The following is a 14,091-nucleotide window of genomic DNA, read 5'->3' as shown; positions in this document are numbered from 1 at the left end:
TGCACGGGTTGGGGGGGCCCTTGTGTGTGGGTCTTTTCACTGTGAAACCCTGATGTCCTCTGGGTGGTTAAGGCTGAAGTTGGACCTTGAGAAGAGGAAAGAACTCTGATAAATGACATTCTTCGGGAAACAGAGGAGGGTGTACACCTGTCCACAATAAGGGAAGGAGGAGAAAACAGCAGGAAGGCAAGGTGGGTACCTTATTTAGAGCACAGAATGCCAATCTTTACCTTGATGGGCGCTGAAAAGCCTTGGGAAGGTTTTCAGTAGTACATAAATACAGTTTACAAAGAATTCAATAAATCAATACATTTACAGTTGCTAAACCCAGGGCTCAATGGAGACTTGCGCAACTATGGACAACTTAAATTTTTGAAAAAATTATTTTTTCAAAAGATTTATTTATTTATTTTCAGACAGAGAGAGAGCGAGCACGCACGCGTGCATGCATGAGTGGGAGGGGCAGAGATGGAGAGGGAATTTCAAGCAGACTCCGCAGTGAGCATGGAGCCAGACACCGGGCTTGATCCCACAACCCTGAGATCATGATCTGGGCCAAAACCAAGAGTTGAACACTTAACTGGCTGCGCCGCCCAGGTGCCCTGTTGAAAAAATTAATTTTGAAGAAAATAACTGCCTAGGTTGGAGTCTGGCCAGGAAATAACCTTAATAAGTAATGAGGTGAAATGGTTAGGGCTGTGGCTTACTTTTTATTTAAAAGACAATCCCTTCAGCAGCCCCCACATGACACAGAACAGTGCTGCTGAGTGAACGGCATGCCTTAAAAGGTGCCCGCTGGGATAAGCATCTCCCAGTACAACCGGCCAGGTGGATGGGGGCTTCCAGCCTTTGGTTAATAAATACTCAAGACACCCTGCTGTGTGCCAGGCACTGAGGGAAGAAATAGGACCGAAAGATGTTTTCCCTACCGTCATGGTACTTCTTATGGTGCAGCATGGCAGATGGGCACACAGTCACCGAGTATCCACACAAATACATGTACAATTACAAATGGGATAAGTGCCCCAGTCACAGCGCTGAGCGAGTTTAACAGGAGACTGACCTTCAGCTGTAAGAATTGTCAGGTTCCCTGGTATAAGGGAGCTACTTGCTATCAACACCTTAACATGTTAAGAAAAGCAGGCTTTAAAATGGAAATGAAGCAGATTAGCTCAGTATTTTAACCTCTTATTTAATGCTCAGCATGTTATCTTATTATTGCTAAGTGGTAGGTATAAATCCTCTCTCCCAACAAGAGAACAAGACCCTCAAGAGGAGACACTGTCTAAGATACCTTTTGAACCCCTACAGTACTCACATGGGTCTTGGGTCTTAATTAAACAGGTGCACACAACCACATTGGCTATTGCTGTTTTGCTCAAGGACTGAGTAAGCCCGCGGTTTCCTCTGGTGCCCTCACTCCATAGCTGTGTACTGGGAACTACCACGTGCCAGAGTCTTTAGTAGGAGCTGACTGGGGCAATGCCCTCATGTTCTCACCCAAAAGGAAGGAATTCTGAACTTAACACTCAGTAGAAGAAACCCTAGTTTTATTTTCATCTTAGGTTATATTATCTCTTTTTATTATTTAAAAAAATATTTTTAAACGTTTTATTTATTTATTTGACAGAGCATGAGCACATGCATGCGTGTGCGCAAGCACAAGCAGGGGGAACAGCAGGCAGAGGGAGAGTGAGAGGCAGGCTCCCTGCCAAGCAGGGAGCCCGATGTGGGGCTCGATCCCAGGACGCTGGCATCATGACTTAACCACTTAACCGACCGAGCCACCCAGGCACCTCTATATTATCTCTTTTTAACACAGCTCTATCCAGAAAGGAGAAGTCCATAGCACAACTGCCTGAGACAGCAATTAACTATTAAGATAAACAGGCATTTAGGAAGAGACTTAAAAGATGAGAAATTTCTCTACACCACTGGACAGCTACAAATGGCAATGCTGTCACATTCATCACTAGAGTCAATCATGCGAAGGAGACAGTGAGATTGGACGCTATCGGGCTAACTTATGGAGCAGCGGGCAGAATGACCCCCCGTGTGAAGGCGAGCTGATGGGCTGGTCACCAGGTCTTGATCCCGAATAAACAGGATGAGCTCAGTGCCAGCAAGACACTGCGCAACACTCCCTAGGACCCAAACTAGCACCCTTAAAACAAATAATAATTCTGCTAAAAAAAAAAAAAAAGTAATGTCTTCCTGCAGAACAGTTGTTCTTTTTTTTTTTTCTTAAAGATGTTATTTATTTGAGAGAGAGAATGAGCAGGGGGAGCGGCAGAGGGAGAGCGAGAAGCAGGCTCCCCGCTGAGCAGGGAACCTGACGTGGGGCTCAATCCCAGGACCCCGGGATCATGACCTAAGCTGAAGGCAGATGCTTAACTGACGGAGCCACCCAAGCACCCTTAGAAAAGTTGTTCTTGCCCTTACTCCCTTTCTCTGGTTGACCGGCTGATGGTTCTATTTCCATCCCATCTTTCCCCATGGGATGTCCAGTGGAAGAACCACAGCGGAAGTAAGAGACTCAAACAAGAGTTCAAGAGTCTACTTGCTAACACTGGGACCTATGGCGAAACCCAAATGGACCACCAACCAAAATGGTCTATTTCTCAGAGAAGCTACGTGGGCTCAGAAAAATTTACAGACTTTAAATGATCCTCAACTGTCTGAACTTTAGTGTCACCTATGTATGCCACTTCAGGAGAGTATTCTAGTAACAATAGCCCTGGTATGACATATTGCCAAGATTACTGGTTCTACCTAGGGGAAGCTCCCAATGTAAAGATATAAGTATTTAAGCAAGATGTCTTCAAATATCCTCAAGTTGTTTACCCCTCAGCGATCGGCAGGCCTGCATTCTCGTCCCTGTCCAGCTACAGATGGGGATCACGATCTCAAGCTTGCTTCCTCATCTCTGATACAGTGATGACGGCAGGAACAGCAGTCATAGCAAATGTCCAATTCTATTAGTATAAAACCTCACAGAATCGTTGTGCTTACTTTTACGTTGCAACAGAGATGTCGGTTATTACGGATTTTTTTTTTTTTTACACTATGCAAAAGGTGACCACTTTTTATAATATTTATGTTACAATAAAAATAAAGAAAACAGAGGACAGAGTCCGGGTCTCACATTTAAAACTATTTTTTTTAAAAATACAAGTATCCCTCACTCTTGCTTAGGATCCAATTCACCCAGTATTGGTTTTGCTTTAAAAATCAAAAAGCTTAGAATATGTGTGATAGGTAATTCAAATATTACGTGAGAAGTCAGCTGGAACTTAAAGATGCTCAAAGCAAAAGAGACTGGAGGCCTGCCCGGCAAGAACTGGATCTGAGCTCCTCCAAACTCACAATTATTTACATAATGTTGCAACCTTAATTACTGCAATACAAATCAAGAATTAGCCAATTTCCTTTGGTTCAAATACCATATTTTTAAAAATTGCAACATTTAGTGAGCACTGGTTAGACTGAGAGGCAAAGTATTCTTTCTGTTAGACTCCCTCCAGCATCTGTGAAACAATGCTGGCAGACAAGAAAAATCATACAGATGGTGGAATTCAGGTGGGAAGGGGCTCAGCGTGACTTTATTCATGCTTAGTGTGAAATATCTGGATTATAACACAGAACAGGATTCTGAGATGAGAAAGGCACCTGGTCAATTCCCACACTAGGGTTTTTTTAATGGGCTCCAGATAACCTGGCCCCTCGACCACGCCTCTCCCCTAGTCTTGCTACTTCTGTGACCTCATTTTCTGCCCCAGTCCCTTTACTCATTCCACCCCAGCCACTCTGGCCTCTGTTCTTGACAGCCCAATGATGCTCCCAGACAGATGCCTGGTTCTTCCTTTCACTTCCTTCAAACCTTTGTTCAAATGTTGCCTTGCCAGTGAGTTTTCTTCTCTGCCCTACTGAAAACTGCAACCCTTCCTTCCCTGTTTAATTTTCTCCATAGCACTTATCTGACATGCTATATATACATAATGTTATTAGTTCACTTTCTCTCTTTCCTCACCAGAATAAGAGCCTCTGCTTGTGTGGTTTGTTCCCTGCTGTTTCCCTAGTATCTAGAATAGCTCCCGGCATGCAGCAGACCCTCAATAAAAATTTGATGAATGGAGTGACTGAATAAATGAATGGGCCACAACAAATGACAAACTATTCAGTTTGTAAGGCTACCAAATGTAAACTGTTAACTTCCTTGAAGAAACGGGACAACAGGATTTAGGATACTGTGATTTTAAGGACTTAAAGAAGAACGTTATGGCAATGCAAAATATGGTGGATAAGGAAAAAGGTATAGTTGAGCTCCTATGACGAGCTTCTCCCAAAGTGTTCTCCAACTTAAGAATGCCTAAGAATCACCTGACTGCTTGTTATAAATATACCCCCCCCCCCGGCCTGCCTCCAGAATGGCAGTCAGTAGTGAATCCAAAGGGAGTGAGCCACAGGCCACCTCTTAGGAAACACAGCCTTGGTGCCACTCCTGGTCAGATTTGAGACTTAAGGGAGCTCTGTCCTTTTAGTTCACCAAAGCTGTTTTAACTGATACCACAGCATACGAATAAGCACTGTCAACAGCTCAGACAAGCACAAGAGATAATTCTCTGCATGTGGGTACTCTAAAAGGATGAGTCTGTCTCTCCATCATAAAGATTTCAAGAGTGTTGTGCCCAGGAATGTTGTTATTCTAGGTAAGCACCTTAGTTCAAGGCCACTAAACCAAGTTCACACTAAGAAGGCCTAACCCATGGCAAATTCTGGTTTTGCAATACTAGGTATTCACATGGCCTGTTTTGTTTTTTTCATGAAGGTCAGACCTACTCCGTGCTTCAGCCACACCTTAGATAAGGTATGAAGCACATGATCTACCAGACCGGCAGTATAAACAAAGTGAAACTACAATGGTTCTAAATTTGATTCTGGATAACCAAACTCAGGACCCCCATCCACAGAGCTAAATCAGGAGAGTCATTCAAAGCGTACCTCAGAGCAACGGTTTTTCTCAAAAATAGGTGGCTTTAAACACTGGACCACTGAATAAAAAAAACACAGGTCCTCTTTCCAGTCTGCCATTCATACCTCTGGATTGCTGTGGAGAGCAGCTGGCTACATTCTACGTGAAGGATATAACTAACTGTACAAACAGATGTTTTCTCCGAAGTCCAAGAAGTGACCCTAACCCATAGGCTTTTTACTCAAAGCTTCCAACTTTGTTTTTCAAATGTAGAAACAGCTGGTGCCTACCTCTCCAGGGAAAACATTAGTTTCTGGAAAGCCATCAGTGGGGCGGAGGGAAGCAAAGACCAGTTATTTTTTTCTGTCTATTTCATATGGACATCTATCCTTCCTTAAGTCTTTTGTCCCACAGCTTAAAATGCTCTTTATATGCCTTGAAATAACAGCTGCTGGAACTGGAAGATCATCGGTGTCCAGGTTGGTTCACATACACTCCCTGAGAGGTCTCATTTAAAATAAGTACTAACTTCGAACCATACGAAAGAAATTCTCATGGAGGTCTAGGGAATCATTGACTTCAAAAATCCTTCATGTTATCCCAAACTTCTATGGACTGTTCTCTGTACTGTGTAGTTCTAACCATTTCTTGAATGAGTAATTTATTATAAATAATTCTCATTTTAAAGGATAACTCCTACTAATGTCTTAAAAGCAGCTCCATCACATCTGTCATTATTTGTTAAGAACAAAGTAGGTGTGTAATGATACCCCAAAGAATCAAAAATGAAGGAAATCACATAACTGGAATATCTCTGATTCCATTTCTTTCCAGACAGGTGAGTGCCCTGGTAAGCCCCTCAGCAAGTTTCAAATTAGTGGTGGCCATCAGCTTTCTCAATAAACTCACCTTCTCTCCTTGGAGTGATGGGACCGAGTCCCGCAAACTGTGAAAGCTGTCTTTGATGTGGTCCCTACGTTTTCGTTCCAGTGCATTATGATGAGCCCGTTTGTCAGCCTAGAAGAGTGGGAGAAAGAGCACATTAGCAATGTCACTCCTTTTGCTTGGTATAGGTGGGTGGGGAATAGCCTGGAGGTATATGCTGTCAGCGCTGTCCCTGGCGATTGGGCTGGGAAGGATTTGTCGAGGTGGGCAGTTAGGAGTCTCCAGAATTAGGATCTGCTAAAGGGGGAGAAAGGGGTGAGCAAGGCTTGCGACAGGAACATCCAAAGTAGCTCGATGCATCCAGCTCATGCATAAGTAAAATAAAAGTTATTCACGGGGACAAAGTGTAATTCTGCAACATCAGTCTTCCCCCACAACTTACTTATGTGACAGAACAGCCGCCAGTCCATGGTTGGGAAGTGACCAGGGAAAAGCTCTAGGGGGCCCCTTTATAAAATGTGATCACCCCCACTGTAAAAGATTTCCCATGGTGGGTGCCCAGGAAAGGAGTAAGGTCACTGGTGCAGTGTTTCTTTCCATGTGAATCCCATCACCATGAGTCTGCTCTGGTCTCCACCTTGCTAAAAGTGACTAATTTACGACCTGCTCACCAAATTCCACAATAGAAACTAAAACCTCTAGAAAACCCAGATGCCATGAATCTGAGATTACGACAGAGCTGATAAAGACACCAACCACATTCTGAGCTCCTGCTTTTTTAAAGTGGATCCACGGTGCTATCCTGCCAAGGGCTTCCCCTCACACACACTGTGCCAGAAAGGTTGTTCTTAGATAGCAAATCATCTGACACCCACATGCTCTGAATAAATTTCCTCAGGCACCTGTGGCAGGTCAAGTTTATCTGGCAGTATCTAAATACCCACGGACCAAAGTCTTTATCCTGTCCTACTTAGCATCACAAAGAACTATCAGCTGGAGAAGGGCGAAGACTGGCGACAAATCAGCAGCGGCAAAATACTCTGGCTTCAGGCAAAAGAGAATGCTGGAGAGCACTGCAAGAGAGCTTCAGCAGATCCCTAAAAAAAAGGGCATTTCCCTCCAAATGGAACACAGATGCTTAACTTAGTCTAAAGCAAGAACTTTTATCACATCCACACTTTGGGAATTATGGAAAATAATATACTCTGAGAATTTACCCTGAATATACAAGGTTGCACTGAGCTAACCTAGAGAGCAAGTCTGTATATGAAGTTTGAGTAGCTTTAACCTACCCAGAGAACCAGGAATTTTACATATGAAGCAACAAGAGTAAATAACTTCGCTTAGCACAAGAATGCCTCAAATGAATCCTTGTACTAGACAAGATGTACAGACAAAAATCCATAAAGACAAGAGTTGTGGGAATAAAAGGACTTGAAATTCTCTTATCTAATCCTAAGTCTGAGACTATAGAGAGGAAGAGGCGGCTGGGAGCAGCTGTGGCAATTGAAGTCACTTCCTGGTCTCTCAAGCACAACACCTCACCTACAGCTCTACTGAACTGGACACCTGGTTCCCATCAAAGCCATGGCTCTACATAGCATAGCAACTCATTTTGAGGGCAGATGCCCGGGCACTTCTAAAACCCTTCTAATCTTGTTAAGTCTGAATTCCTGGTAAAGTGTTTGCTGAACTCAGTGACACATGGAATGTATAGGGAAACTGAGGGAACGATCAAGTTTGGACACCAGATAACTTGAGGCTAGAGGGATATGCACTGTATCACACAGCATTAGAACAAGAATGTCAATGCCTTCTAACAGCAGTATGAAATAACTTGAAGGAATTGAGGATATTTAAGTACCTAGTCCTTTCCTAACTTACTGGCCCCTCTAGTGACCTCCACGGGTAAGGTGGGCTGAGCTCTAACCTGGACACACCTAGAGCACTGAGAAGGTGGAGATGGCATTTGGCATCTACCTTCCTCTCCATTGTTTGCTACGTACTCCCAGGACGGTTTATTTACATGCAAATTAATTGCCCAGCTTTGGTCTCCAGCAACAGCTCAAGATACTCCTGTCTACTAAATCACCCTGATTCCTGGCCCTCCTCCCGGCTTAAGAGCTGTGCACAGAAGCAGTGACAGGAGAGTTACCCACAATTCCTCTTGTTGATACAAATAAAATCCTAATTGTCTGTTTTCTTTCTGGGAGAGTCCTGCAAATCTCAAAAAGTTAGAATCAAGTTGGAGTTGGTTTCACTCAGGCCTGCACTAGAGGGTGGAGCTAGGTATAACCTAACACCAAAATCATCCCCGCAATGCACTACCCCCTTCCCATTCACTGAGCCCTGAAAGGACGCAAACGGACAAGTCTTTTGGTTAGAGGATTGTTAAGTGAACTTGGCTGTGGACCATCAGTAGAAATCTTGGCTTCTCATCTGGGGAGCCAGCCAAGTTTGAGAAGTTGGCTCAACAAGGAAAGGCAGCAGTCCACTGCCTGGTAGAAAGCCTGGGCTGGGGACTGTTGTTCTCGAAGTAGTGGATGGAATTTCTGTGGTGCTTCCAGGCCCAATTTAACTAGCAGAAGAGTAGAATCTTAGACCAATCCCTGCTGCCATGTCCATCCCCAAGCTGCTACTCTTAACCAGAGTCAATTTCAAAGCTCTCAGAGACAATGGCAATGATGTATTTTCTCCTCCCTAGGCCTCATTTGAAAGAGCAAGTTAAAAATATGCAGAACTAACATGCCGAACTCCAGGCAACTCTATACTAAATGATACCTCTAGTGGCTTGAAAGAGCAGATGAAAAACCTTTACACAAAGCTGAGAATTCTGTTCGGGAAACATTTCCAAACCACAGAGATCCATCCAGCCCGATAATAATGCTCTCCTGTCCCCCACTTCAAATCATCTAAATGGAGGGCCAGTTGCCAGGCTTATCACTGCTTTGTTAACGGTCTTCACTTGCTGGCAACCCTTTTTGAAAGGGCCAAGATTTCAGAGTTGAGAATGAAAAACAGGGTAAAGACGTGCAGTGCAAAGCATCTGAGATCCTCCCACAAACTCAAAACTAGTTAAAAAGTGGGGGGGGGGGCATGGGGGAAGGGCTAAAGAACTGTGTGTCTTAAACAAATAAGGCTCAACTCAGAAATTAGCCAGCTTTCTGTCGCCTGTACTGAGAAAGATGTTAGATAATGAAAACAAGTGGTACCAAACAAATTCTAGGAGACAGCAGAGGTATTTCTGGGCTGCACAGCAGGCCCCAAATACCTCCCTCTTTACATCCTATAGGAGCAGTGGCTGGATGCTGGCACTCTTCAACTTCACTCAATTTGGAGTTTCTGCCAAAAAGCCCTTCCTTCAGGCATCCCAGGCTAACAGAAATCCTGAAGGGCTGTGTGATACTGAAGAGTGGCCCACAGATGCTCATCAGGAACTCCAGTACCAAACCGCTTCCAGCTCTGACGTCTCTGCCAAGGTTTGTACTCAGCCTCTCGGTTTTATTTCCACCAAACTTTCCACACTGGCAGCCAGAGCACAAATCTTCACCTACAATTTGTCCACCTCTGACACTAACAAGCACGTGTATCTTAAGTGTTGTTAGATGCTGAAAGCAAACATTATTTTATTAGCCAAGACGTTGCTAAACCGGCAGGAGGCTATTCAAGCTAAGGAGGTCTGTTCAAAATTGAGGGGAATCTCTTTAAATTATTTCCTTCCAACTTATTGCATAGAGAATGCATCTTCATTCAAGGCATTACATCAGTTAGCAGCCTTGTTTCCTGCAAGTTCTAGGTAGGAAAATAGCATGGGGAAATAAATGCTCCATTATTCAAGGACGCACAAGGTTCTTTCTCCAGAAAAATGATATTTCTTTCAGGCTACTTGACATCTAATGCCATCTATAAGGAGAATCTTAATTCCCACATTAAAAATGCTCAGCCTATACCACTAAACATCTACTGCCTTTAAGGATTTCAAAGGTTGAATTTTAGAGAGGAGTGCTGCTTATTATTAATAAGCTATTCTTATTAAACACAAACACGGAAAAATACACAAGTTCAAAATTCTCATCAGAAAAGATCTATTCATTACTTCTGATGGCAAGCAGATAGGACAAATAAAGCTGAATTTCTAAGCAACTTTATTCATTTTAATCAACATGAAAATTGCAACATGAAATAACAGGCAGCTAGGATGAGAAACTCAAGAAGGTCCTTAATAAAAGATATAAATTTCAACTTTCCAACACCTGTCCTGCTGGAAGCAGACCGCCTGCTATGTATTTCTAACATCTACTAAATACATGTTTTTGAGGCTTTTCTTTTTTTTTAGTATCATTTGGTGCCTGAAAGAACCTGGGAATGCTATGATCCAAATATGCTGTCAAACCATAGCCATTTAAGAGAGCAAAAATGCCTTGATCATGTAATTTTAATTGAAAACCAAGCTGGATTCCATGATCAACTAATTCCCCATTACGGGCATCTTGATAAAGAACTTTAAAACATAAGATCGCCCTTTCCTCTAACAAACAGGCGTATTTAGGAAGCAACCCTGACATCTCTGCATCACTGTTGACATTCTGAAGTACACACAAAGTACATGCAGCGTACAGCACTTCTGAGACGCAACCAGTTCCAGGTAAAACAGACAGTCGTTTCCTGAGGAAATTCCAATCTCAGAGGCGACCAAGCTCATTCCCTTCTACCTAGATTACAATTCCTAAAGAAGCAAAGAGCTCTGAGAAGTTAAAAATATTTCCTATGAGGAACGTCCCCAAGTGAAACTGCACCAATCTGTTTTCACACCCCCAACATACACTGTAACTGCAACATATTCAGCTGATATGGAGGATAAGCTGCTGAAAAAGGCTTTGGGTTTCCCTCCTAACACACCAACCCTACATTTCTCGTATACTTTCATTTTTCCCAAAAGGAATTTCCCAAACACAAATAAAACAAAAGGATCACTCTGTATGAAACATACCTGTCCCAGAAAATTATCTTTAAAATGTAACCTCCTCCCTCCAAAAAATAGTAACATAGCATCGGTGGGATTGTGAGGCGTATAAAATTCAGTAATAAAAATACTGTTTGGGATTATTTCCTTCAATAAAGCTTATTGGTCACTGGAGAAACTGTTTTCCGTTTGCAATGAGGCAACAGAAAAAAATATTCGTCAAATCAGTTTCACTTTCTGTTATAGTTAGCCTCACTTCCTAACTGTCCTTGCTGAGAATCTTATGTTTCTCACACAGCAAGTCTGTACCTACTGTAGTAACATTATAAAACACAAATGAGGGCCTCTTTTTCCATTAGGCCCACAGAACCTTTTCCAAGTAACTTTTTAAAAGGTCTTCTATAGTCCTAAATACTTGTTCAGTCCATATCCTTTTCTGAATTAATACCAGCTTAAGAACAGTCTCCCCCAAATTTTAAAAAATATTTTATTATCTATACTAAATGGCAGGAAATAAACTGATGTATTCAGAGGAAAAGAAAAACCCCAAATCCTTTTTACCCTACTTTTCACAGTAATTGTTTGATGTACTATAAAATTTATCTATTGCTGCTTCTCTCTGTGCCACTGTGATTATTTTGTGCCAGGTAATATTTAAAACTCTCAGCAAGTAGACGTGTCAAATTAAAAACAGAGGGTCAAATCCACTCCCACTGCCCACCTCCCCAAATCAAAGAGAAAAATCCTAGGCACCTTAACACCAAACTAAAAATATCTAGAAAAAAACAATGACATTAGCATTCTAGGAGAGTGGAAACATTTTAATAATTTAATAAAGCAATTTACATCAATACCCATGTGGATGGATATTTTGAAAAGCAGAAAGCTTTCAAGAACTGTAAGCCAAACTTTCACAAAGAAAACTTTCTCTCACTGGAAAGCCAATGTAATTCCAAGTCAAATAATGATTCTGCAAAGAAGGCCTAACCAATCCCTATCCTCCAATCCTGATCAAGCCCTGAGGCACATTTTATAACTGGAGACTTGTGGGGGCAAAAAAAAAAGTGTTTTAAATAGACTGGATCCCAAACATGAAACTCCACATTCACATTATTAAGGATCAGAGTGACCAGAAAAAAGAACTGGATTTCCAAATACATGCATAAAGGTAAGTGTCTGACAATATTTCAAGGAAAAATAAAACAAAACAAGCTCTTTTTAGTGATTATTACCCAGGGATAATTTTAAAAACCCTCTGGAACAACTGCATACTCCAGATTTTACAGAAAATATCAGCTGTCAATAAACAACATTTTTTCTTAATGCCTATCTGCTTGGACAACCTGCAGAAACTCTGCTTGCTCTAATGAAGAGCAGGAACAAGAAGGAGGACTTGCTTTTATCCTGGGATATCAGAGGTATCAAAGTGGCATCCTGCATATTCTAACAAGTTCCCAAACAACTTGGTTGTCCCACACGTCATTTCAAAAATCAGAAAAATAACATAAAAATCTGGATTTCTAAACTTTCTTTAAAAATAGGAAGATCTGGCAACAGTGAGCCCTTACTCCCACATAACAACAACCCACTGGAGTTTAGTGCTGCCTTTTCAGAAGAGACATGTGCAATCCAGAACCCCGTCCTCACCTCTGCTCTTTATTCCTGACGATCTTACTGCCTGGGCCCCCCAGAGGCATCTGAATTTTTGACCTCCATTCTATAAACTTCGTACCGTTCCCATCTGTCAAGTGTTAGAAACTCTGATGTACTTCTCTTCCTCTCTCTGACTCTGATTTATTTTGTGTCTATTCTTTTTTTCTTTCTCTTATCTATTCATGGAACACCCACAGTACTGTCCGACTGGAAAGGCATGAGATTAGCGTCAACCTAAATCCACAGAACCATCTACTGAGAACATTAATATCAAAACCCTGAGAAATCACTGATAACATTGTATGGTCTCAACCACCACCTTATAAGCAAATCTCTGCGATGCCACTTCTCCTCAACAATTTTTCTATTTTTTTAATACCTCTCCTTCAACTCAAATAGTCAGACCAGAATAAGCTGTGACACTTTCATATTCAACCTTTGGTTCCTCTACATTTCTGATTTTTGTATCAGAATAATACCAGGTTGTGCTAGATTCTATAGGTCTACAGCAGTCACATGACCACAGGACTTTTGGTTAAAGATGAATTTTTGCATGTGGCTTCAGCTTCACACAACTATGCACATATGGTTTAGAGCCTGCTTGTTCCAAAGTAAATCTGACTACTTTGCCCCGAAATAATAGTTTACTTCAGAATGACATTTCTCATTCTACACTTACATAGTGACAGCTAGATCCCCCACCTGGAAACTACAGAACGATTCATTTCTTTGCAAACAGCTCCTTTCACTCACCTACAGCACTGAAACTTATCACCTGAGAGTCTAGAATGAGGAGATTTGCAAACCCGCCACCCCCCACCTAGAACCCCAGAACAAGGCCCCGCCTCACCTTAGCGGTTAACAGGAGAGTTTACTACAGTATTAAGAATAATAGAACAATCTCTTTTTCTCTCTGACCCCAAAAAGGACTAGAACTGAACGGAAATGAAAATGAAATGGAGAGTAGGAGACGTACCGCAGATTGAAACCTCGGTTGCTCTTCCTGGAATAAGAGAGAAAAAAAAATAGAAAATATAGAAGTTATTTTTACACTTCACATTCAATAATAAGAAAGAAAATGCCGGCGGCGGAGGAAGCGGCGGGTGGGGAGTCAGCCCGACCCCCCTCTCTCCCTCCCCACCCCACGCCCCCTTCCCCCCAGCGGGATCCGGTAGCTGGGCAGGGGGGTCCCGAGCGCCGCCCCTCCTTCCGGGATCCGACTCTGGCCGGAGGGGGTTCAGAGCACTGTCTCCTCCCCTCGCACCCAGCTCGGGGCATCTGGGCACTCCCACTCCCTCTCCGCCCTCCCTCAACCCCCCAGTATCCGCGGGTCACGGGATGAGGGTGATTGCAGACCGAGGGGGCAGGTCCTGAGCGTCGTCCCCTTCCCCGGGATCCGGACAATGGGAACCCGGGCGCACCCCGTCCCAGTCCCCCGGATCCTGAGTGGGATAGGGTGGGAGCCGGAGGCCGCAGCAACGTCCTCCACCGGGGGAGGTGGGGGTCCCAAAGGCCGCGTGTCTCCACCCCACCTCCAGTCCCAGAAGGCCGCTCAGACTAGGAGCCCGGAGGGGAGCGAGCCGGGAGCGCGACGGAGGCGGTCCCAGCCGAGGGGGGG

At 43.2% G+C, this 14,091-nt stretch overlaps 1 protein-coding gene across 7 annotated transcripts in view; it reads right to left on the bottom strand.

The window, feature by feature from the left end:
* Window positions 1–14,091, bottom strand: part of MAX (MYC associated factor X) — a 24,401-nt gene that overhangs the window by 9,927 nt on the left and 383 nt on the right. For 4 of the 7 annotated variants that reach the window (XR_005837688.1, XM_040641786.1, XM_040641782.1 and 1 more), the window contains exons 2-3: window positions 13,450–13,476; window positions 5,882–5,989 (exon numbers count right to left, since the gene is read on the bottom strand). Coding sequence is in view for 6 of the 7 variants with exons in the window: in XM_040641786.1 (XP_040497720.1) it covers window positions 5,882–5,989; window positions 13,450–13,476 (135 nt within the window). In the remaining variant the exon portion in view is untranslated. The remainder of the gene's footprint in view (window positions 1–5,881; window positions 5,990–13,449; window positions 13,477–14,091) is intronic. The other 3 variants (XM_040641787.1, XM_040641784.1, XM_040641785.1) reach the window with 1 other exon arrangement.

This window comes from Ursus maritimus, unplaced genomic scaffold (assembly GCF_017311325.1).
Source record: "Ursus maritimus isolate PB19 unplaced genomic scaffold, ASM1731132v1 scaffold_25, whole genome shotgun sequence".
Taxonomy (NCBI): Eukaryota; Metazoa; Chordata; class Mammalia; order Carnivora; family Ursidae; genus Ursus; species Ursus maritimus.
Note: the sequence above shows the minus strand (reverse complement) of the source record. Positions and strands in the feature narration are given on the sequence as shown.